This window comes from Drosophila virilis, chromosome 4, assembly GCF_030788295.1.
Source record: "Drosophila virilis strain 15010-1051.87 chromosome 4, Dvir_AGI_RSII-ME, whole genome shotgun sequence".
Classification (NCBI taxonomy): Eukaryota; Metazoa; Arthropoda; class Insecta; order Diptera; family Drosophilidae; genus Drosophila; species Drosophila virilis.
The window spans coordinates 18,484,717-18,509,286 of NC_091546.1; the positions used below are offsets into that span (position 1 = coordinate 18,484,717).

A 24,570-nucleotide genomic window follows, 5' to 3' on the forward strand; every position below is an offset into this window, starting at 1 on the left:
ACACACACACACACACTCATATATACACACCGTTTTGGTTGTGTGTGTGCGTATGTGTCGGGTAAAAGTTATTGTTGGTAATATCAACAGAAAAAGTGTTTATGATATGAAAAATGTTGACAGCAACTGCAGAATAGATATGCTGCGCATATCAGCGAAAGAGACAGCCAATGTCTCATACACACACCAATCCACACACACTTACACACACGAACCCATGTCTACATATATATATATATATTTATATATACATAGTGGCTTGTATTATTGCGCTCGTTGTGCGTTGTTGTTGTAGGTTTTATCGCTACTGCTGACTTTGATGAAAAATATGATTATGTCCTTTATGCGAATGCCTTGCAGTAAAAATAATAATAACACGCTACACACACGCACGCACACACACATGCATACACCCACATCCACACCCACTTATAGCTGCCTTGTTGGATCTCGTATCTCCGGCGCTCTCTCTTTATTTTTGGCAACGTTTTTCATGACTTTGTTCTTGACTTTATTGGCTGCCTTTCGCTCGTCTTGCCTTGACTGCAGGCGGCAAAACTTTGTTGTTTTCCTCTGTTGTTGTTCAAGTTCTTACTGTTGGTGTTGTTGTTGTTGCCAGTGCTGCTGCTGCTGCTGCTCGCACTGCTGTCATATGTTTGCTTTATTATAGCCATTCGCTCAACCCGTAACAGCGCTAACACTAACCATAACAATAACAGCAATAAGTGCAGCCAAACCGTTGACCCATAAAGTGACAATGTTGCAAGCAACGCCCCTCTATAACAACCCAACTCCAACCCCCAACCACCCTACCCTCATTCCTTTCACTTAAGCAGTTTAATGTAAGGCCACGCCCACACACCACCCACACTAGCTAGCAACTTGTCAAATGCTTGATTTTACTAGTTAAGTGGCAGGTACTTTACTCACAGCAGGGATTGTAAATTTTAGCTGGAAAACTTTTAGAAGAGAAAACGAAACTTTTACGACTTTAAACTAAACTTTATCTCATCTCAGTCTGCAGTTGATCGATTTTAATTGAATTTTGTGCTCTTTATTAATAAACAAAATACATTTTTTTTACAATGCCAGCAATAGTTGATTATAGGCATTTGCTAGGCATTTCCTAAAAGCAAAGTACTTTATAACTTTTCTTCTGCTAATTAGAGACACATGCACATTATACAAAGATATGGTGGGCGAAAGGGGTGTAAATTCCGAGCATTCATTTGTGAAAACCTTTTCCCTGGCTCTCGCAACACGTGCACTGCAGTAACTTCATTTGCTTGCTGTTAGTGTTTTCCGAATACCCTGCACAAAAGTGAATGTGCACTAGTGTGTGTAAGTTGTATTTATTATTATTAAAACTGTGAGTTAATTCTGAATGTTCTAATCTTCAAACTGTTTTTAAAGGCATTAATTTTTTTAATACCATTCTCATTTTTATGTTACAACATTTGTTATCCTTCTTACCCTTGTCATTCTTTTTCTGATCTAGTTAATTAAATAATATATTTATATAGATAAATATATTTTTGATTATATAAATTTAGAAAATAATTCAGCAAATAAATTTAAATGAATGTTAAACATAATTTATTTTTTATTAATTACAAGTTGCAATGTTGTAAGAGCATTTCAGTGGCGACAATTTGAAGACTCTTTCCTTTAGCATCTGTACAATTTTTATTCTGTTGTAAGTGTTTCCTCTTTGTATTTGTGTTTTTTGTTATTTGTTTTTTTTTTTTTTTTAGGTTTTAGAGAGATAATTACAAAAAATGTTTTGCGTGCCGCGCACAGCACGATGGGCCGAGTATAATTATGACTCCTGCTGGGGCTTCTGTCAGGGTTGCTAGAAGATGGTGGGACTGAAGCAGTTGTTGTCTGTGGATTTCAACAGTTGAAAGTGTTTGTTTTTTTTGTGTTTTCGTCTGTTTCGTTTTTTGCGCTGCTTGGTTTTTATGCACTGCGCGTGTGTTTCGTATTAAATTTGTTGCTTAATTTGAAAAGGCAACCCACGTAGATAAGACATTAAAAAGAAACAGATACCACGGACAAACGAAAAGTGGAGAAGAGTACTTATGGCCAAAGTGCGGGTGGTACAAGTGGTTCGGGCTTGGTAACTGGTTGGGTTGGCTGACTAGGTTACTTACGAGATGGGGCTGGGCGGCGAGCTGCCATACACAATTTCTTGTACCGGCTGCATGCCTGCTGTGTCTAAAGACTTTCAGTCAGCACTGTTTATAGAACATTTTCAATTTGCTATGCAAATAAATCTATAAGAGGGTTATTGAGACGGGATAGGGGGCGCAGATCATGCACACATGTTGCACTGTCCGTTTCAATGGCAGATACCCAACTGTTCCCCTTCCCCGCGCCATTCAGCCACCCGTCACCCTCTAAACGTTGCGCGCTCGCTCTCGCAGCACTTCTGACCAACTGCAGTTTTCATTTTACGTTTCGTTGTCTGTCATTTCGATTTATGTTGCGATCTAAAATCGTTGCCCCAGCAGCAACAGCCCCTTCCGCCGCTTCCCACTCTCCATCACGAACCCCTCCTAAAACAACCTTGCACCCTGATGCTGGCCATACCTTTGATGGCTTGCCAAACAGTTGGAATATGATTTTTGCAATTTTCGCATGAACTCAACCAAAAAATTAAACTTGACTACACTGCAAAATTGTAAAGTTTTTAATACGTTTGGGGCAACACCCCCTCTGTGTATGTGTGTGTGTGTGTGTGTGTGTGTGTATGTGTCTGGTGTTAGGGGTGCTTGGGGGATGTGCGACAAGTCTGCGGTACTGGTCTTTGGGGGCGGGCCAGTTGCCTCTGTCATGCTTGTCAATCTATGCGCCAGTCAATGAGCAAAAAGTTTGCGATTCTTTCAGTCTACCACTCCGCCCCTTTCTCCCCTCTCCTTCTCTCTCTCTATCGTTCTCTCTTTCACTTCCGCCCATGCCTGCTGTCTATTGCTTTCCGCTCGCGCTTGCAAACATTTCATATTATTTTAATTAAGGCATTTTAATTAACACACACGCATACACTAACGACCGCTTGTTGTTGCCGCTGTTGTTGTTTTGCATGTTGTCGCGTTTTGGCATAAATTGTTGAGCCTGCTCACGCCCGCAACCCGTCCCGCTATTATACCCTTCTACTGCCAATGACCTGCTGCATGTTGACACAGAGTTTAAATTTATATTTCTTGTTGATTTGCGTTTTTTTATACACTCTCATTGGGCTTCATAGACTTGTCAACAAATGTGCTACACTCAATGTTTGTTAATTGAAAATCGGTTTCAAGAATATTAACGAACAGTATTCAGAACTGAATCAATGAACCTTGTTTTTCGAATTATTTGGCTTGCAGCTTATTATATTTCTGATAAACCTTAACCAGATTAGAGTTCTGCTTGGACTCTCTGTGTAGGTTATTGTATAAGCTGCGTTTACTCTCTCTAGGGTATCTAAATTTTGGTTGAATTTTAAAATCCGCACCCCTACTTGAATTGCGAGGAGCTGTGGAGCTGCTATTAGTTCAACTTGGCTACGTCTAAGGCTTGGGGGCCTGTAATTTATTGACGTGTTTCTATGTAACAATTTATATATGTACGTACATGCATATGTACGCATGCAAGCCTTATATAAATAAATATACATATATACATTTTTAGGCCAACATGCGCGCTTAGCCATAAATTGTTTTGGCCGGCATAAAAAAGCGTATGGAAAGAGGCCGTTGCGCTAAATTTCATTTCATGCAGCACTGCGCTCAACAAAATATCCTTGTCGTTCTCTCCAGCTCGGGGTCAAGTTGAGTGAGTGCGTAGCAAGAAATTTATGGCAGACGCTGCTTGGCAAACAACTCGCTCCCACATTCCCCTTGTCCTATGCTGATGTGATACTTTGCGCTTTTGCTAAACCCTTTGCCCCGCAAGCCTTGACAAATTTGTGCGGTCAAGTCGCCAGTTAATTGAGTTCAAATATGCAATTACACATGCGTTTGGCAGTTGTTGTTGCTATTGTTTTTGTTGCTGCTGTCCTTGTAGTTGTTTTTGCTGGCCATCATATGCGTATAATAAATCAAATAATAAAACGCTGATGTTTTAATTACGGTTGCCATAATGCATAAAAAACGCTAGAGAATAGAAACTAAGTTAGACTGTGACTAGGCAATATCCTTTACAATTAATATAAAAAATCCATGTGTTTAAAATATGATGAATTAAATTTATTAGTACATGGAAATTTAAGCACAGAATAGGATAAAAAAAAGGCAAACAATAAACAAGAGTACATTAAAAACAAATATAGAAAATTAAACAAATAAAACAAAATTTTCAAAAAATATTGATATTTTGCATTGACATGATCGAGCACTTCTGTAAGTTACAAAAATACATATTGAAAATTTCATAACAGCCCCTTTGACAAGTTAATAGGGTGTAGCGCATTAAAAAGCAAATGTTTCGTTCATTAATTTAGCTAACAAAAAGTGTGGTCAGCTTTTAATTACATATAAATTATAATAATAATAATAAAAAAAAACGCATAATTATATATACATATATTTAACACAAATTTCTATTAAATTCTCGACTTTTGTATCATTTCAATGCTAAAAACAAAAACCAATATTAACTTTGAAACTTCAGCTAATTGCGTTGACAATGCGAACGGCGAAAAAAAAAACTCATTCGTTTTTCGCGGGCGTCACTATAGCGTGTGGGCGTGGCAGCGCCTTCTGCTAATGAACATCGATTTGGCCGCAGTCTGGCAGCTGCAAGCTGTGTGCTCTCTGTGTGTCCCGCAATGGACAATCGAAATCGGAATTTAAATTGACTCATTAAAACGAGCAAAAAGCGGGTCGCACGACAATTAAACAAACGCGACAGCAACATTTCCGACCCCGTCGGCCCCCCATCCCAAACATTTTAGAGAAGTTAACCCCGCCAACGCTTGAGTCCGCCAAGATGCCTAGCACCTAATATGGGGTCATTAGTTAATTTGCCAAACGGCTTCTATCGGTTTGTGCTCTGCAAAAAAGATTATTTTGAATTTGTCATGAGCTTTGACATGCTTAACTTGCGAAAATGGGTAAAGCTTAGTTCTGATTCATGTTTGGAATTGAAATATTATTTTATATTATTGTCATTTTCAGCTAGTTTCCAGGCAATATGTTTGTAAAAGTGTTGTATAACTTGTTTGAAAAGTATTTCGCTAATTTGTTCTATTTAGTTAATTTGACTTAGCTAGAGCATGAATACTTCGGTTAATCTAAGATCTCTTGGATTTCTGCTGCTGTTTTTATGAGATTTTGCCACTGTCAAGGACGTTCGCGTCCTTGTTTCCCAATGTTCGACAGTAGCGTAGTCGCCTGGGTCCCCTGTTAATTTATGTGCTCGTACCCAAAGTTCTCGCGTTTCTTGCGTGGTCTCATTGAGTTTTGGATGCGTGCCTAGCCGCAATCTGCCCGGGACTATTAGATTTTATTGAGCCGCTGATTTACACAACGCGCTTCAATTCAATTTTGAAGCGACTCGTGAAGACGGTGAACAGCGGGGAGACGAGTTGGTAATCGCGTCTAACAAAACTTTATGTTCGGACCTGAGCAACTCAAAATGGGAATTTAATTTTCACACGGAAAAAATCAATAAATGTGCGTGAAAAAAAAAAAATGGAAACACAAAGAACAACAACAACAACAGCAACAACATAAATTACCTGCATAATTTCGTTACAATTTTCACTATGCAATTTCTATAACAGTTTCCTTTTTTTTTTTTCTTCTCTTGTTGTTGCCCACTTTTTGCTCCGATACCAGCCAACAAATGGGGCGTGCCCCTTGGATACGCGGTCGCGTCCATTTTATTTACATTTATTGACCGCACGAACTGTCTGTGGGATACGCGGCTGGCTCTATTTGGGGGCGAGTGGTGGGGTCCACGTCTGGTCTGTGTATTGGGTTAGTTGAGTGGGTTTTCAAACTGGGTAATTTGCAGCACGTGTGAACAGTTTTCTATTAGGCGCTCGCGATGCCAACTGGCGTAAATGTGCAAACGGAAGTAAGCAAAATCGTAACGGAAGTGAATTGAAGAGCCGGGCTAGCTTGGATGGGTAATAGATATATGCATCTAGATAATCTAGAGCCAGCGTTTCGTTTGATAACTAAATAGGCTGGTTCAGGCCAAACAAACGGAGAATAATTCCCTGTAAAACAGAGTGCAACTGATTGCTCAATATATAAATATAAATCTATTACGATGTATATGATACTTATAAACAGGCCTTTTTCTCTATTAACCTAGCTTGTTTTCTTCCATTTTCATGTTAGTAAAGGCAGTTTGCTGGAGAACTAAGTGTTACTCTTTTATAAAACAAGATAACTTGGCCTGGAAGAAGCTTTCTGATATTTTCTAATCGATTGAAGTTTATCAAATCGAACCTACCTTTTTAAAATATAATTTCAATGCCGCGTTTCCGAATAAGGTTTTACCCCATATCTATCCAGTAATTGAATATGACAAAGCTGGATGATTATGTGGCTACCAAAAAGTTCTTTGCTACAAATTAAGTAGATTGCGCCACGTGTTTGCCTTGGTATTGACTTTTGGATTAGGGCCTGAGAGCTGACACCCACATACATACATATGTGTGTGACCTAGAAGAAAAATGGACACTTTGAGCGTTCGGTTTTGGTTGACTGGGGGCCAGCTGTCAGCGCGGTTTCCAATTATCCGAAACCCAAATGAATCCCAAAACTTGTCTGCAGAGGCATTTTTGCATGGCATGCCCACAAATCAAAGCCAAGTTTCACTTTTCCTGTCAATTCTGTTTCAGTCCAAAGTTTCATGTGGTCAGCCATGGGGTGTTTGGGTTGATTTTTCGAGCGTCAGCCAGCTTGCTGCTGGGTTGCCCTAAATATCTCTCTCGTATCTTGTATAAATTTGATTTGCTAATGAGCCGAGACGAGACCATATGAAATTTAAAATAGTTTTTTCTACCCCATCCATATAGCTTCTGCGGCTTATCAAGTGGGGTGTTAGCCAACTGTGGTTTCCAGTGTGAACCACCAGAGTTGGGCACGTATTTGAGTGGCGGCTTTAATTGGTCTAGCTGCATGTGAGGCACCCAAAATTCTATTTGAACGTTATAAATGTATAGGAAACCAAAAAGTTGTTGATTGCTAAGAGGTTTTGGCTTTGCTTAGAGCCCACTTGTGCTGCTTAATTATTGTTAGTTTGTTTTTTGTCACTCGTGATGATATACTCGAAAGATACTGTGTATTAACCCATAAGATCTGTGGACTAAACAACTTTTAATAGCATTGGTTCCAACACTTCCCAAGAAGTCGACATAAGTCACGTTTTTTTTGCAATAATTAATCATTTTATTTTTACCATTTTCTTAGTATTCTTATTTTTTGTCACAATTTTTGATGACTTAGTTAATTGATTTATCAATTTGTATGCATAGATTTATTTATAGCCTAACACATTTTTAACTAAACTCTGTCATTAAATTCTGCTTAAACGCAATGCGCTCTAACAATTTGCATTAATTTTACATTTTTACTATATTTACTTTTACTATGCAGGACATTCCCGTTCTCATTACGGATACTTTCACACATAATTTAACTGCGCTTACAGTTAGCAGCGTCTATATAGTTAAATAAATAAACAACAAAAATCGTAGACTAAGTACATTTGCTTTATACAAGTTTAGTAAGTTTATTATTTACAACTTGACTTAATCGTAGTACTTTTCTTATATACTTTTATCTTCCAGCTATTTTATTTTATTTTTATTTTTTTTTTGTGTTTGGGAACATTTTCGCTACAAATTAAATTTTTTCTACTAAGTTTCAGAGTCTTTTTGAAGTTGCCTTAACAATATTTATTATTTAAATTTAATTTTCACTTAAAGTTTTAATACGCTCTAAATAATTTGTTAAGAATTTTCAGTTTATGAAAGGACATAATTTTGCTTTGAATTTTGGAAATATTGTTAACATGGCTTAAATAACGCATTTTTGTCGGGAGTAAGGTTGGGCGACATCACCTTTCAACAGGTATTACCAATTAAATGAAATAATTGCACATAACTTCTCCAGTATTACTTTTTATTAAACTGAGTCGCATTTGTGTTAAATGATACATTTTCGAAGATATGTGATTACACTGCATTGGTTTAACAGTTGATAACATTGCCCTAAAAGTTGTTGATAACTTATCGATTTATTGACGAGTCAGTATCTCGCAAAAGGTATTGCCAACTTGTCGCTGCGATTCAGCTAATATGTAGCCACCGCATTTGTTCACAGTTGTTTCTCAATTGATATTGGAAAGGATATGCCATGAAATCTATGCGTAAGATATGCAGATGGTCATAAAGAATATAACTTAACATAGCTATGCACAGCACCTTAACGGGAACATTACTACGACATACATATTAAATATATATATATATATATATATACATACAACTACATACATATAGCACGTTTAGCTGACGTTTAAGTCTAGTTCTAGGTGTAGGTTGCTAATCGAAGGTCCAAGTCTAGACATTATAATTCTCAACTTAGACGCAGCTCTCGGGCACACGTTGCGTCATGAGACAATCCTTAATCGCATTTATATTAATGTTGTCATCCAAGTCCTGTGAGGAATTGCACGAGGTGGTTGTTGTTGAGGTGACGCCCACGCCCATTACGCTGCCAACACTGCCCAGCAACAAACTCGACCCGGAGCCGGGATGCTGATGATGATGTTGATGCTGATGATGCTGCTGTTGCTGGTGATGCTGCTGATGATGATGATGGCGATTTAACGTGGCCGTGTGACCCACACCAGCACCGCCTGGCGGATGATGCAGCCTGCCACTGGCATAGGCATTCATTATATAGCCACCGCCGCTGCCCAGGCCAGGCGGCAGTGTGCCGACTCCGCTGCTGTGCGCCGGCTGCAGATGCGCTGCCAGCGTCGCCGTCGACGACAGCGACGTGGGCGATCCAATGATGGTGCCGCCCATGCCCAGTGTCAGCGGCTTGCCAGCGCCCAGGCTGCCCATTATGCTGCTGCTGGGCGAGATGACAGTGCTGCTGCAGCCGCCACCGACCGCTGCCACTGCGGCCAGCAGCTGTGCCCGCTGCGCATTGATCTGATTGTAGGTGACCGGCGGATTCGACGGATCGCTGGACAGTGTCGTAGTCGTCGTCATGGTCGGTGCCTGTAAAACAGATGGCAGATAAAAGTTGAAAGCGCATTCGACTCATTCAGGTGGAAAGTTTTCAAATGCCAATTGCATTAAGTGTACTAGCCCCACCACGCTTCTTGCCCACCCATAGATTTTCTAAAAGTATGTTTTGGTGGTTGAGCGTGTTTTTGAAACGGAAATTAGAAATTTACCAATGCAGTTCAGTTGGACTTACTTTTAATTTAGTTAACCGAAGTTTTCACACACTTTCAATCGAAATTAAATTTAATTTTTTGTCAATTTATATGTCATTTATATAATAGGGAATCAATCAGTATCTCAAAAGATGAAATTTCCAATTAGTTGAAGTTCAGAAAATTATTTTTTACACACATTTTCACACATTTCTTATATTCATTTTGTAGAAATGTGTTAGTCCTTTTAACATTGTTACTGTTTAACTTTATAAGATGACTTCCAGCGCAGTCAAACTCGAGTATAGTTTTTAACAGCCTGCCAAATGTGAGCGTATAAAAACCAAACGCTTGATAATTGAAAAAATACTTTGTTTTCCGGGCAGTTGTATTGGAAATTCTAATTGAAAATCTCTCTCATTGCGACTACCAAATTGCTGAATTGCATTGCGAATAGCCGTTGTTGTTGCCGATGCACCAATGCGGCGATTCTCCTGCTTGCGCTATGTTTGCCAATATTTAAAATTATTTAATTAACGAATTGAGTTATGCCCACCATTTGCCATGGCTACGGCAGCTACGGCCACAGCTACGGTAACATTCCACGCCATACGCCCCCCAATGCCTGTTGGTAATTTAAACGTAATTGAAATCAGCGCTACAAATTCCATTCACAGTATGCCCTGTAGAAACATCCCCTAACCCCTCTTCGGCCTGGCGGTTATCTCTGCCAAAAACCGCAGCATTCGTAATATTTTTTGTAATTTTTACTTATTTTTTCGGGGTATTTTTACACCCTGTTTTATAGCCTAAAGACGGGGTAGAATTGTTTGGGGAAAATGTAAAACAACTGCTAGCATGAAGCTTTCTTTCGAGCTCGCAAATTATACAAATTGTTGCTCAGTATCAACAACAGAGTCGATCTACCCCTTTTTATATGTTTTGTTGATTTCAAATTTCATGGAAGTTCGAATGCTTTGAATGAAAGCTTGGAACTGGCTACAGGGCATATTCCAATCGGGCATTCCCGACTAGAGAGCTTCCACTTGCCAAACATGCATTTTGCCTGGCATTCCGAATGGGATTTTCTTGCTGGGTGTGGCAACAATCAGTTTTTTGGCAGATTATTGAAATTTGCCATATACATGCATAAATATATATAGATATAATATATATTTATTGGGGCAGTTGGTCTGTCAGTGGCATATGGTTACGAGCAGCACTCTAATCGCACTCGGAACAGCTTATGATAATGCCATTGGCATTTAGACTAGTCGCAAAATCCATAAATGAACTCTAATTGCAAATTTAATGAAATGAAAACAAATGGCTGAGCGAAATGGTCACACAGTTGCGCCTATCTCGAATTTATAATTTAAGCTCAAATAAAACGAAAATTCCATAGAAATTATGAATAGTGCAAACATTGGTCGAAAATGTATTCATTTATTAAAATTATAATTGTGCATAAATGTTTTAATTGTTTTTGCTATTCAAAAGCTTTAATTTGCGGTCTCTGTTTAATGGACGTAATATATAAAATATTAAACAAGCTACAAAAGGCTCACTAAGCCAATTCGCCATATAGGCATTAGCTGAAGAATTATAGATATAAATATATTTTTCAAATGCATGTAAATATTATTTGTATGCATCAAAAACAATGAACAGCTTATTTCAAGGCAGGAGGAGAAAAAATATAATTTATGTAAAAATATAAATTTAGGCCATTTCAACCATGTCCCACTGTCTGTCTACCTATTTGGTATCGAGTTGTACAAGTATTGCTTGATTATCATATATTTGCTATATCAACTATTGGATTTAAGTTTTGTTTGATGATAATCATACCAAATATTATTAATCCCCGTTTAAGAGACGCCTCCTTTCACAATTATATATTCAGTAATTAAATAACATTCACAAAACAAAATGTTAACTAGAAATATTCACATAATACATTTGAAATTAAAAGTAATATCATTTTCAAGTTATCAATACTTTCCCCAATATTTTACTCACTTTTCAATAATTCCTTTTTTTTTTTGTATTTTCATTTAAATTTAACGCAGCTAACTTTTGCATATTCCGAAATTGTTAGGCAACTCGATTCTTTATTCTCTTCCATGAAACTTACAGCGCACACATGTTGCACATTCAATCACATTGAACTGATTTACGGCCACAAAATCCCTACCTTTCCCCCCCATAAAGCCCCCCACCTCATTCAGCTAGTTAAGAAAGGCAGCCAAAGAATGTTAAGCAATATAAATACTGAAAATATTGATTGATTATGGGTAGCTCGACATGATGTATTGTGTTTGTAAATGGGCGAAATAAAGAAAGGAACTCGCAATTACCTTGTCGCTGTCTGTTGCCTGTTGGCTGGTTGCTGGTTGCAATACAAAAATGCTTGCCGCATTATACTCAGTCTTAGCCAATGGCTTTTATTTATAACTGCTGAATGGGGGCGAGCAACAAGACGTGCGCTCTGACAGTTTAAAAGCTTTTTTTAATAAACACCCTTTGGCATGCTTTGAGGCTTGAGTTTGAGGTTTCGCCTTTATGGGGGCTTGCGATTGGAATTGGAATTTGATCGCCCGCGCTGTGGTTGTCCACACTTTTGCTTAGCGATTTGGCAATTTGGGTATTTGATTGGTTTTGGTGTGAAAAAGAAAAAGACCCCGAAAGCCCGATTAAATAATAACCAGAACTGATACGAGACTCATATCTACACTTTCATAAAAACGAAAGTAAAAGTAGAAAAAAAAGCAAAATCGACGACTCAATCAAATGGCAATGCAAATCTAAAGGCAATCATTGGTCCCAAATCTTTTCCCTGTTCTGCTCGAATAGACCTTTTTATACCCTGAGCCCATTAAAAATGGGTATAGGAGTATATTGTATCCAAATGTATGTAACAGGCAGAAGGAAGCATCTCCGACCCCATAAAGTATATATATTCTTGATCAGCATCAATAGTCGAGTCGATCTAGCCATGTCCGTCTGTCTGTCCGTCCGTATGTATGAACGCAAGGATCTCAGAACACATAAGAGCTATAGACTTGTAAAAACTTGTAAGATATCCTGGGAAATGTTGGTAAATAATTAGAGCTAGAGTCACCAAACTTAACAAATAGCTTCTAAAATAGAATATATTTATACATTTGATGTTGGAAGAAGAGGGTTCAGGGTATCCCCTAGTCGAGAGCTTCCGACTAAAACCTCTTACTTGTTTTTAATTATATCTCTCAATATGTGACTTTTTGTAACTTTTGTGCACTTTGATTAGTTTATCGTATTTTTCTTTTGCTGGTTTTCCAAACTGGATTTGATTTTCGAATAAACCCTTATGGTATTTGCACCTTAAAAGACTAATTAAAGCGATAGATAGTTGAAACTGCACAAAGCCAATAAAAAATAGTTGAAGATATAAATATTGCTCATTCGTAATACAGGGCTGGGTTACTTACATTGCCATTGGGTGACCATTTGGAAATGCTGCCAACGAGTCCAACGGCAGACGACGTCGCTGCTGGAGCTGCTGCCGCAGCAAACTGATGCGCATCGCGGTCGGTTGCGGATACAGCTGCGGCGACCGCTGTCGATGTGTTGCTGCCGGTGGTTGTGCCGGCTGTGGTGCTGCCCACATTGGAGGCATTGCTGCCGCTGCTGCCGGCGCTGCTGCCGCCCACTGTGCGATTGAAATTTATTGATGATGGTGCCACGTTTGGGGTCCGAGTTCGCGTTCGCATTCGCGTACGAGATTCGAGTCCGAGTCCGAGTCCGAGTCCGAGTCCGGTGGTCATATGAGGATGCGGTGGCGTTTTAGATTGGCGTATGCCATCGTTAAAAATATTTACGATTAAAAGAAAATTGCATCCGTTGATTGGATTGGATTGGTTTTGGTTCCGTTCGGTTCGGTTTGGGTCGGTTTGGATTGGTTTGGCGGGGGGTCGCAGCATGTTTGGTTTGTCGGTCGGTATTGTTGTGTGTTGATGAGATTGATTACGATTACGCGATGTTGTCCGCCGAGCAAGCATCAGCGATAGCAGCGATAGCGAGACACATGAAAGTAAATGTCAGAAAAGTAACCATAAAATTTGATTAAAGCTGAATGATCAAAGTGCACGTTGTCGCACTATAAAATCCGTGTGACTCGAATTTCTTCTCTTGTCTTGGTTAAATTCTTAAATACCCTTAACTTAAAGCTAGTACTTAACAGTTGTGATGCTTAAACTAATTATCTTCAGACATTCTCAAAAACTTTTATAAACTGCCTGAATTAGCTTATGTGCCCGAAAAGTATTTGTAGTGAGCGTCAGGCTGTTGTTGTTATGAGCTTACCATATTGTGAGGGTATTACATCTGGATCACGTTCGTCTTCGACCAAATCCTCCGATGATTTCGTTTTTATATCAGTGTGCTGCCAGCGCGGTTTCTCCAGGTTGCCGCTCTGCAAAATGTCGCCAAACGTTATTTTAATTGCATTCGAGTGTCAGGTAGGATAGAAGGAGTATGTGTGCTCACCTTGAAGACATCGGCCGCTTGGACGACAACGCCCGCTGATGTCGCCTTGTTGCCATGTGGCCGGTTGCGTCGCAAATTGTGCACGAATGTTACCAGAAATATTCGTATCGCGATGGCCACCCCAATAATTATGATGGTCAGAACGCTGCCAACAATCACCGGGGACAATGTTAGCGTCACATCGTCGTCTGTTGTTATCGTTGTTATTGTTGTCATCGGTTATTGTCGTAATTACAGGTTGACAATCGTCGGTCATAAATCATCGTCGGTTTTAGATAGATTGCCATCGCACCACGCACATCGGACATCGCAAATATTGCACACATGTAACAGGGAGGCGTTTCCATTCAGTTTGTTTGTCGTTTGACAGTTTTATTTTTAGGCGAATTGTGTCAACGATATGAAAATGAGAAGATTTGGCAAAAAGTGGGTATGAGTTATCTTGGCAACTGTACAGTGGCACGTACAATGTATTTAAATGGAAAACAAAACTTCATTAATTTATTTAGATACCATTAAACAGCATAAGCAAGTGCACAGTGAAAGAACGCACTATGCAAAAAATAGAAAACAAAATGGGAATTGTAGATTGGTTGAGCAAATCGTTTTTCGATTATTAATAAGCCCAGAAACCAAGTTAACAAACTCAAGCAAATTGCCATTTAATATTATAATTATCTTGAAAAAATCACCAAAATATTTTGAAGAATTCTGCCCTCTCTCAATAATAAACATTTTAAAGCTTCTATAAACTAAAAATAAATACATTATTGAGTGTGGTGCTAGTTTTGCCTGTGAGTATGCAAATCAATGCACTAATTTATATATTAAATAAATTTCATACATATTTCTCCCTGTATGCAACCACTGTGCGTGGCCATGTTCCTACTGAAGTGCAGTTTGGCACATCAAAACAGTAATTTTACATATATTTTAAGCCATCAAAATGCGGCCCATGAGGCAGGCATGTTGATTATGTAAGTACTGCAGATGATAATGGTACCTGTCAAGTGTTGCCACCATATGTGGAAGACACACACTCGCCCCAGGTCGGGGCTGTCAGGGCAAGTTGGATACCCTGGCCTGGGATTAAAACATAAAATCACTGAAAAGCAGCAGTCTGCAGGCAGAGTCAGCCAGAAGGCAGCAGCTTCATGTGTCAAATGCAAGCAGCAGCCTTACAATTCCCATCTATCAATCAAGCCTAGCCAGCTAGCACACACACATGTATGAGTATGTGTGTGTGCGGGTGTGTGTTTTTGTGGGTGCCACTCACCTGTCTTGTAAGCTGTTGAGCCAATTATGAAATCGGGCAAGAGATATGCCGCACTGCGTCCCTTTTGATTGTAAGAGTAAATGCGCATCCTCAGCGAGTTATTCTCCTGCATCATCATCGATGTGAGCGTGTCCAGATTCTCCAGCGAGAAGAGCGCCTCCTCCGCATTGGTTAGATTAAGTCTGAAAAAAAAGAGATGGGCCCCAGCATATTATTATGTGTTATTAAATCAGCATGGCAAATCAACAGCTCTAAGCCTTTAATCATGTGCAATCAAATGTCAGGATGGCACAAAACCCCGCCAAGAACAAATATATTTGTATATATATTTTTGGCAGCTTACGCCTTTCTACATTTATGCCTTGGACCATGGCCCAAGTCAACCAACCTCAAAGCCTAACCCACAAATGAAGACCAAAACCACCCAACCGAAGGAATGCTCCAATCATGACCTCAATTTAAATTTGATGCCTTTTGCCTTGTTGCGGCTTTCACTTGTCTCTTGTCTCGGTCGCCCTTTTGTTTTTGCCAAACTCTGAAATATTAGGGTTCAATGTCTATATAAATTTTACATCATTCGTTCATCCTTTTAATGCCCTTGCCAAGGATATTAGCAATTTCTGCAGCAGTATGTGACACGTTAACACGAAATATGTCTTTATACAAGCAAAATTATTTAATTGAAATTTTTAGAAATGACCTTAAAATAAATAACTTTTGAATTCTAAGCATGCATTTATATTTTCATATTTATATTATAGATGTTGAATGAATTTTCAATTTTTTTTAGTATTATACCATATCTAAAAATTGTTTTCTAAATTTCCACGACCTTTGAATTGTATTACTACTCAGCTGTGTTTAATATTTTGAATTGAACTAATTTAATTGATCTCCTACCTTTTGTTGGCCTTAGTTTACCATACTGCAGTGTATTCAAGCTTCTGTATTCTGGCGCTAACTCTTTTCTCTTATTTCCCGTATGCCATTTGCCTTAACAAACATTTTTACATTGATGACGACGTTTGTTGCGTTTTGGCGCAATCTTTTTGAATAAGGGTCCTTTGATATTGCTGGGGCTGCTTTCATCATTCCCCCCGCGGGTCAGTGTCATTGTTTTAATAAGCAATATTTATGAAATGTTTTTGGTTTTGTCTCGTTTCGAGGGCAACTGACAGAAAATTTATACAATGCTGTCGCATAATGTTATGTGTGCATATGAATACGATTCGACGATTTAGGGCTTGGGCCGTAATAAAAATGCGCATTTTTTTAAATACCCATTTGACATGCATATAAATTGTTGATTGTCGCTCACACAATATTGAGTGGAGGGTGAACTTGGCTAGAAGCGCCCTCTCTTACGCCTAATTACACGCTCCCCCAAGGAGCATACACACACATGCTGATGTGCCAAACACTTGTCTCACACACACACGCACACGCACACCGGACAGCACGGCTCATCCCACCCGCCCTTCAATTCGCTCCATACACACAATTGTCAAACTGAAACTGATATTGAATAATATTCTGCTGGTATCGCTTAATGGTAGCTGTCAAGTGCAGATACACTTTATATATTGTGTATATATGTGTGTGAATGTGACCATTCACATATACTAATAGCTCATGTATTATGAACCATATAAAGCAGGCTGTGGGCAACCAAAGGTATCTGTAAAAAGTAAAAGCATTTGTAGATGCAAGCTAATTTGTGAGGCAATAAACGCCTGTGCCAGGATATTTTGACGGAACTATGCAAAATTTAATAATGATGGACTAACAAACACAGCTATGTTATACTATTGTTATGCAGAGAAATCTCCTTCTTCTAATCGTTGCACATTAAATGACAAAATCATAATATTCTCTGCAAACTTACAATTCCTTCTCTAAACTGCAGCAAACCCTTTTTTACTACTTTACTTCTCTGTAATGTAATGAGAAATTCTTTCTAATAGTCAGTTAAACTAAATTCCATGTGCTTCATCATAAAATATTTTGCGAAAAGTTTCATCTCATTTTCTGCTAACGTGAAACGTCACATAGCTTTTGATAGCTTGAACAGTATTTTTTTGCTATTGTCCTCTTGGCATTCTTTTCGTTTTTGCCATACTTATTTCAAGTAGATCTTAAATTAGTGCCAACTTATAATAATACACTCCCGACCCACTTGGTTTCGCCTGAGGCAATATTAAATCGTATATTCTCAGTTATTTGACATATGGTGAAAACCTGAGCCTTAAGGGGGCTAAGCAAAGTTGCCAAACGTAATCCGCTTATAAGCGTGCCAGAGGAGAGAGGGGCGGGACGAACCGTTGTCGGCGACAAGCAACGTGTTGTCCGTGCGTGTGTGTTTGTGTAGCTGTCGGGCTGTACGAGTAGCTGATTAATATGCTTACCTGGTAATGCCGGTGCGTGTTGAAAACATTTCGAGTACAAATATTTGAGGCAGACCGCCGTCGTAGCCGGGTATGCATTGTATGTCAACACTGAGCTCTGTGCGATTGAAGATGCTACAATTGCTGACGCCATTTGGCAGAGCTGCAAGTTGGGCATCGGGGTTGTCGGAATCAGATTTATGTTGTCCAACGTGCGCAGGTTGTGCAGCAAATTAACAAGAAATACAGAGAAAAGGAAATATATAAAATGTTTCTCTCATTTTTCTTTTTTTTTTTTTTGGATTGGTAATGCTGACAAAGCCAGATTGTTGCACTCACTTTCTGGTCTGTTTGTTTCGGGTTTAAAGTAAGAGTCAGTGAGGGCCATGTGAGTGTTTGCTTGAGGCCTTTACTTGTTGGGGTCAAAAAGCAAATACTCAAGAAACAGACAGACGCGCACGTAACATTTGCTATGTTTATACAATAAGTAAAAACTCAGATAGCTTTCAAAAGTATATGACAGTAGAAAGGTTTTTGCTGCTAAAAGGATCTGTGAGATATATATAAAAATAAATTACAAGCAGTAAAAAACAAAAGTGTCTACAAAATAATATATAATCAATGTGATAAGAAAGGTATAAAAGTTTTAAAATGATCTAAAAGATGCTCAGGTATCTGATATATTTAAATGTTTCTAAAATATATTTATTAAAGTATTTGAGAGAGACACAAGTATCAAAAAGAACTTTAATGAATGAGTCTAAATTTAAAAAATATATATCTGAGTCAGAAATGATGCAGAAAGAAAACATGTATCTGAAAGATACTATGAAAAAAAGTATCTGAAAAGTGCAAGCCTCTAGCCCACACTCAATCGATAGCCTGTAGATAGCCCCTGTGTCCTGTCAGTTGCAGACTATGGGAATGTCGGAGTCGGCCGAATACTCTACCACAGAATTCAACTAGAAACATAACTTGAAAACTAAGTTCTTTGTTGAATAACTTTTTTATTTCGTAAGATTTATTTTAAAGACTTATCAAAATACGATTTGTTTTTTCTTCTTCCAATGTATTAGTAAATATTATTTGTCTTTGAAAGGAAAATGGTTTAAGACATTGCTACACATACAAATAAATCGGACATCTAAATTCTTGGGAATTCCGTAGACAACTCTTCTAACTTGTTCAAACTCATCCCGACGCCACTCCGGTCTCACATCTCCACTGTTTCCATTTGAATGAGCTGCGTTCGACCCACCGCCTTTCTCCGGGTGCATCATTCCGGCCGCTTAATCTGTGACCTGGTAAGTACTCCTAGACCCATTTCTCTTGACATAACAAACTTATATAACTTTCTCGTTCTACGCAACAATAAAGGTGCCTATCGATGCCTAAGGATATTCTATCAGAGCCGGCCAACACCCTGGAGAACGAAGTGGCCAAGTTGACGCTAAGCTAAGCAACATTTTTTGCTAAATGACATTTATCGTATTATAAACATAACGAAAGTTAAATTTAATACTGAACATTTAAATGCGTTTTTATTTAGCTGTTATGGGTTTCATTTGAAAGTTCCGCGCAAAGCAAAAAAGCCGCCGCCTTGGATTCTTAGATGACATCATATTGTTTTGATGCAGCCCTATGCAGTTAATCCTTACGATCATAACACATCAAGGTTTTTGAAAATCGGCAAGGATATGACCAAGTTATGACTATTTTTCTTAAAAGGATGTTGACACAAAATCGGCCATAAATTGGCCATTTCAAGTACTATCCTGATGTCCTTTGGCCAACAGATTGTCATTTTACGTCCAATTAAAAAAATTTAACAAAAAGGACGAAAGTCCTTTTGAGAGCTGAGAAAAGAGGACATTTATGTATACAGTTAAAGTCTTATAACGCGGCCATATCCTTGCGTATCCTGATGAGTCCTGTGTCAAACATTGGGCATGGGCTAGGACTATAATGTGGCCAAAGGACATCTTTCTAGTCCTTGTACTTTTCCATCTATGGCTACTTTTCTATACAGGACATTCTTTTTATAGCCATAACTCGGCCAAATCCTTAAGGATATCGGAAGGATATACTTTTTTGAGTTCGTGGGGAGCAGATCTATCGATTTGCATTCAAGGATTTCCAGGATTCGACAAAAAAATTTTCTATAATTTCTGTAAGGGGGTTAGTCAGAAAATCGAAAATTTCAGGACTAACTTCGCCATTTGAAGGACTATCAGGATGTCCTTTGGCCAGTAGATAGTCCTCATCATCCCATTGAAGAATATACAAACCGAAGGACGATAGTCCTTCAAACAGCTGAGAAAAAAGGACTTTTTTATAAACAAAAAATAGCTCATAACTCGGCTATATCCTTGAATATCCTGACGAGTCCTATGTCAAAAAAATTGTATTGACCAGGGCTACCAACTGGCCAAAGGACATCCAAATCGTCCTTTTAGTTTCCGAGATATGAAGGATTTTGTGTCAAATGACCATTTCCCTGCAATCCGGGACTGAAAAAATGGCCAAGTCCAGGATTCTTAGATGACCCCCTAATTTTTTGATGCAGGCCGATGCGCTTGGTCCTTACGAGCCTAACGCGCCATGTCCTTTGAAAATCCGCAAGGAAATGGCCGAGTTATAAGCATTTTAAAATACAAATTTAATTTGGTCGGCAAAAAATAAAATATTGCATACCCAAAAGGGGCACATTTAATTTTGAGCAAAACATTTTTGCCCCTCTGGGTATGCATTGATTTTTTTCATTCCAAGATTTTCGTCTGCCTGCTAGACATTTCTGTTCGCCTGGTATTTTAGTAAAATTTCGCTCGCGACCCAGCCGCTGACTTGAGCGCCCCTTTTGGGTATGCAATGAAATTTTTCGTTCCCTATTTTTGTCGACCTTCTGATCAATTCTGTTGGCCTGGTACTTATGCAGAATTAAAAAAAAATCGCGAAAATAAGTGATCCCAAAAAATGCCCCTTTTGGGTATGCAATATTTTATTGTTTGCCGTCCAAATTAAATCTGTGTCTTAAAATGCTTATAACTCGGCCATATCCTTGCGGATTTTCAAAGGACATGGTGCGTTAGGCTCGTAAGGACCAAGCGCATCGGTCTGCATCAAAAAATTAGGGGGTCATCTAAGAATCCTGGACTTGGCCATTTTTTCAGTCCCGGATTGCAGGGAAATGGTCATTTGACACAAAATCCTTCATATCTCGGAAACTAAAAGGACGATTTGGATGTCCTTTGGCCAGTTGGTAGCCCTGGTCAATACAATTTTTTTGACACAGGACTCGTCAGGATATTCAAGGATATAGCCGAGTTATGAGCTATTTTTTGTTTATAAAAAAGTCCTTTTTTCTCAGCTGTTTGAAGGACTATCGTCCTTCGGTTTGTATATTCTTCAATGGGATGATGAGGACTATCTACTGGCCAAAGGACATCCTGATAGTCCTTCAAATGGCGAAGTTAGTCCTGAAATTTTCGATTTTCTGACCAACCCCCTTACAGAAATTATAGAAAATTTTTTTGTCGAATCCTGGAAATCCTTGAATGCAAATCGATAGATCTGCTCCCCACGAACTCAAAAAAGTATATCCTTCCGATATCCTTAAGGATTTGGCCGAGTTATGGCTATAAAAAGAATGTCCTGTATAGAAAAGTAGCCATAGATGGAAAAGTACAAGGACTAGAAAGATGTCCTTTGGCCACATTATAGTCCTAGCCCATGCCCAATGTTTGACACAGGACTCATCAGGATACGCAAGGATATGGCCGCGTCATAAGACTTTAACTGTATACATAAATGTCCTCTTTTCTCAGCTCTCAAAAGGACTTTCGTCCTTTTTGTTAAATTTTTTTAATTGGACGTAAAATGACAATCTGTTGGCCAAAGGACATCAGGATAGTACTTGAAATGGCCAAGTTATGGCCGATTTTGTGTCAACATCCTTTTCAGAAAAATAGTCATAACTCGGTCATATCCTTGCCGATTTTCAAAAACCTTGATGCGTTATGATCGTAAAGATTAACTGCATCAAATTGCATCAGAAGATTAGGGGGTCATCTAAGAGTCTGGAGCATGACTGTCCTTTTTGTATCTGTTGGCTAAAGGACATCCGAAGGGGCGTGGCTACTGGGTGTGTCTCAAAAGAGCATGCATACATATCTTGGCCATTTCCTTGCGAAATTCAGAAGAATTTGGCCCTTTAGGTTCACCAGGACTTTATCTATGGCACGGCATGACCAAGGATATTGGGGTCAACTAGGAACCATGGAGAGGGGCTGTGGAAGAGTCATACATAAATTTTTAGACCATTTCCTTGTACATTTTAAAGGAATTGGGTCCTTTAGGTTCACCAGGACTATATCCATGGCATGGCGTAACCAAGGATATAGTGGTCATCTAGGAACCAGGCGGGGCAGCTAAAAATATGATTTATTTATAATTTCTATTATTCCATTATGATATTATTATATTATAGTAAGCTATTTTGTATTCTAGTAAGTTTTAATATATTATATCTTATTCTATAATATATTATTTTAATATCCTATATTATTAATTTACTTATGACGAAAGCATTTGATTGATGACAAAAAATAAAAATTCTTAAAAAATAACTCCTTATTAAAAACAATTCAGAAATGAAGTACGCAAACAGAATCTTTGTATATAAAAAAAGCTATTTGCAGCTGTCAAACTAAAGGAACTAATGCTATGGTATGTATAAACGTAGCAGCCTTTACAGTGAGCACTCATTAAAACGGTTGAGCTACTGTGCGCTTACCAGCTAAAACCACTTGGAAGAGGCAGGGCTGTTGTTGTGTGCCCACCTCGTTAGCCGCCCAGCAGGATAGTGTACCATAATCCTGCAAATACGTCAAAAATATGTAAATATAAGTACTTTTATATGTGAATATATATATATGTATGTACGTATGTATGCATATGTATATATATTTATGTGAATGGCAACGACTATGCTGAATGTGTGTCGCTTAATTGGTCGGGGTAGTTATTTACCTGATCTGTGACCGGAGTGTACTTTAAAATGCTGCGGCTTCCATTCACGCTGAATCGTTCGCTGCCCACGTCCAGAGTTTCGCCCGAGTTGTTAAACTTCCAGCGAAATGTTCTGCACATGTTTGTTGTTTTATTTTTATGGTTGTTGTTGTAGTTGTTGTTGTTTGTGTTGCGTTGACATTTTGACAGTTGCGTTGTCAGTAGGAAGCGCGTGCAAAAGGCAGAAACATCAGTCCAGCCGAAAGCCGTATCGGAACAGTGAGGCGAGTCCAATGGGGCAGCGGGATGGCCAGCAAGTGAGACATGTTTGGAAAGTTTTACATTTTTAAAATAGCTCGTTAAAATATTAAAGGTTAAACACACCCACACAAACAAACACACACATAATATCACAGCCAGTCTGTCGAGCTAAAGAGTTGAGTCCTCGCACATGGAAAGCCTTTTAAAAGGTTAATTATCTCTGGCATATTCGGTTGGACGCTTTCGCTTTTCTCACTGCCTTCATAAATTAATAAAAGCCGTATACAAATATTTATATATATGACAGAAATTTTAACTATATTTGACAGAAAAAATATATATTAAATTCAAAAAATTAATTAATCTGTGTGACTTCGTATTTATTTTAAACGATTTTATTTAATGAAGAAAAGCGAAGCTGTTGAGAGTACTTTTTCTATTATTCTTTAAAAATACGTGCACATCGTAAAGATATTTAAATATCATAAAATTATATTGCAAGTTAATTGCAAGTAAAATGCAGATCACATTTTTGTTCAATTTTAGTTTTGAAGTTTGAAGTTTTCTTTAAATCAAATTTAAAATTGCTTGAAGGATATTCACCTAAATTTTCATTCTAGCCGCTGATTTGCAATTCTCCCTACATGATACTTTAATTTAAAAATTAAAAAACAAGAAGACGAAAAAATAGCTGGCATCGCTGTCAAGCAGTTAAATGCTGATAAATTAACTTGTAGCCGCCCACCTCGGGCTGGTCGGCTGCGCGAAGTCCCCCCCTTAAGTATGCAGCAGCTTTTTTAATGTTCACGCTGAGCAACGCCCTCAGTCAAGGCAAGATTGCCACCCGCCACACCCCTCGATAGTTGTGCTCTACCACAACAATTACACGAGGCAGCTGCGCTGCCAGCGGCAACAACGCGCATATTTTGCGCCAGCTAATGATTAATTATTTTAGCATAAAGCGTCAACTCAAGACTTAGCCACAGACAACGAAAAAAGAAAAGCCAACAACACAAAAAAGCGAGACAGAAGGAAAAATTGAATTTAAATACAAGACAAGGCAGCTGGACAGACGTAGGGAAAGTCGAACATGGTGGGTGCGAGGGCGAGGGAGAGGCAGACATAAAGTCGCTCGACAGGCCACAGCGGTGCGCTGTGGTGCCAAGGCGGCGGCGGGCTCATTAAAAAAACATTAAAGTGGGGCAAATGTGGCAATGTGAATTAACAGCGTCCAGCTCTCACACACACACACACACCCTCCTCACACCAACAGCAGCAACTGCATATTTAAAATAAATTAAAGTGCTCACATTTAAGGCATGCTGAGGACAAAGCTTTCAAGTGTCGGCAAAATCAAAATATTGTCGAATTTCATACATTTCCTAAAATATAAACAGCATTTTCCGTTACACACACCCACCCACACGCACACTTATACACACTCACACAATTACAGTCATTTGTCAATTTGGCAAACATCCATTCAACAGGAAACCGGAAGCAATTGCCTAAAAAAAAGGGCAGCAAAGAGAAAGTTCTGCCACAGGCAAGCGAAGGAGCAGCCCTTCTTCGTAAGCAGGTCCCCCTTTTATTTGTTGTTGTTATTAAAACTCACCGTGGCGGCGGATCCGCTTGTATCTCGCATATAACCTCAACAGTCTCATCCTTGGAGGCACCAATTAGTATAACGCGATCCGTGTGCTTGCAAACAGGCGTGTC

At 38.8% G+C, this 24,570-nt stretch overlaps 1 protein-coding gene and 1 long non-coding RNA gene across 3 annotated transcripts in view; one reads left to right on the forward strand and one right to left on the reverse strand.

The window, feature by feature from the left end:
• LOC116651369 (uncharacterized) overlaps positions 1 to 19,101 on the forward strand; it is a 93,509-nt gene extending 74,408 nt beyond the window's left edge. The window contains exons 3-4 of the long non-coding RNA XR_004304341.2: positions 18,683 to 18,887; positions 18,961 to 19,101. This is a non-coding gene — a long non-coding RNA (uncharacterized lncRNA). The remainder of the gene's footprint in view (positions 1 to 18,682; positions 18,888 to 18,960) is intronic.
• The window catches only part of side-II (sidestep II), a 90,197-nt gene continuing 73,013 nt past the window's right edge, over positions 7,387 to 24,570 (reverse strand). For both annotated transcript variants that reach the window (XM_032437529.2, XM_032437528.2), the window contains 9 exons: positions 24,467 to 24,569; positions 22,612 to 22,723; positions 22,376 to 22,457; positions 17,605 to 17,746; positions 15,200 to 15,381; positions 13,924 to 14,111; positions 13,741 to 13,849; positions 12,867 to 13,087; positions 7,387 to 9,232 (listed from right to left, as the gene is read on the reverse strand). In XM_032437529.2, the coding sequence (XP_032293420.1) occupies positions 8,585 to 9,232; positions 12,867 to 13,087; positions 13,741 to 13,849; positions 13,924 to 14,111; positions 15,200 to 15,381; positions 17,605 to 17,746; positions 22,376 to 22,457; positions 22,612 to 22,723; positions 24,467 to 24,569 (1,787 nt within the window). In that variant the 3' untranslated portion in view covers positions 7,387 to 8,584. The remainder of the gene's footprint in view (positions 9,233 to 12,866; positions 13,088 to 13,740; positions 13,850 to 13,923; positions 14,112 to 15,199; positions 15,382 to 17,604; positions 17,747 to 22,375; positions 22,458 to 22,611; positions 22,724 to 24,466; position 24,570) is intronic.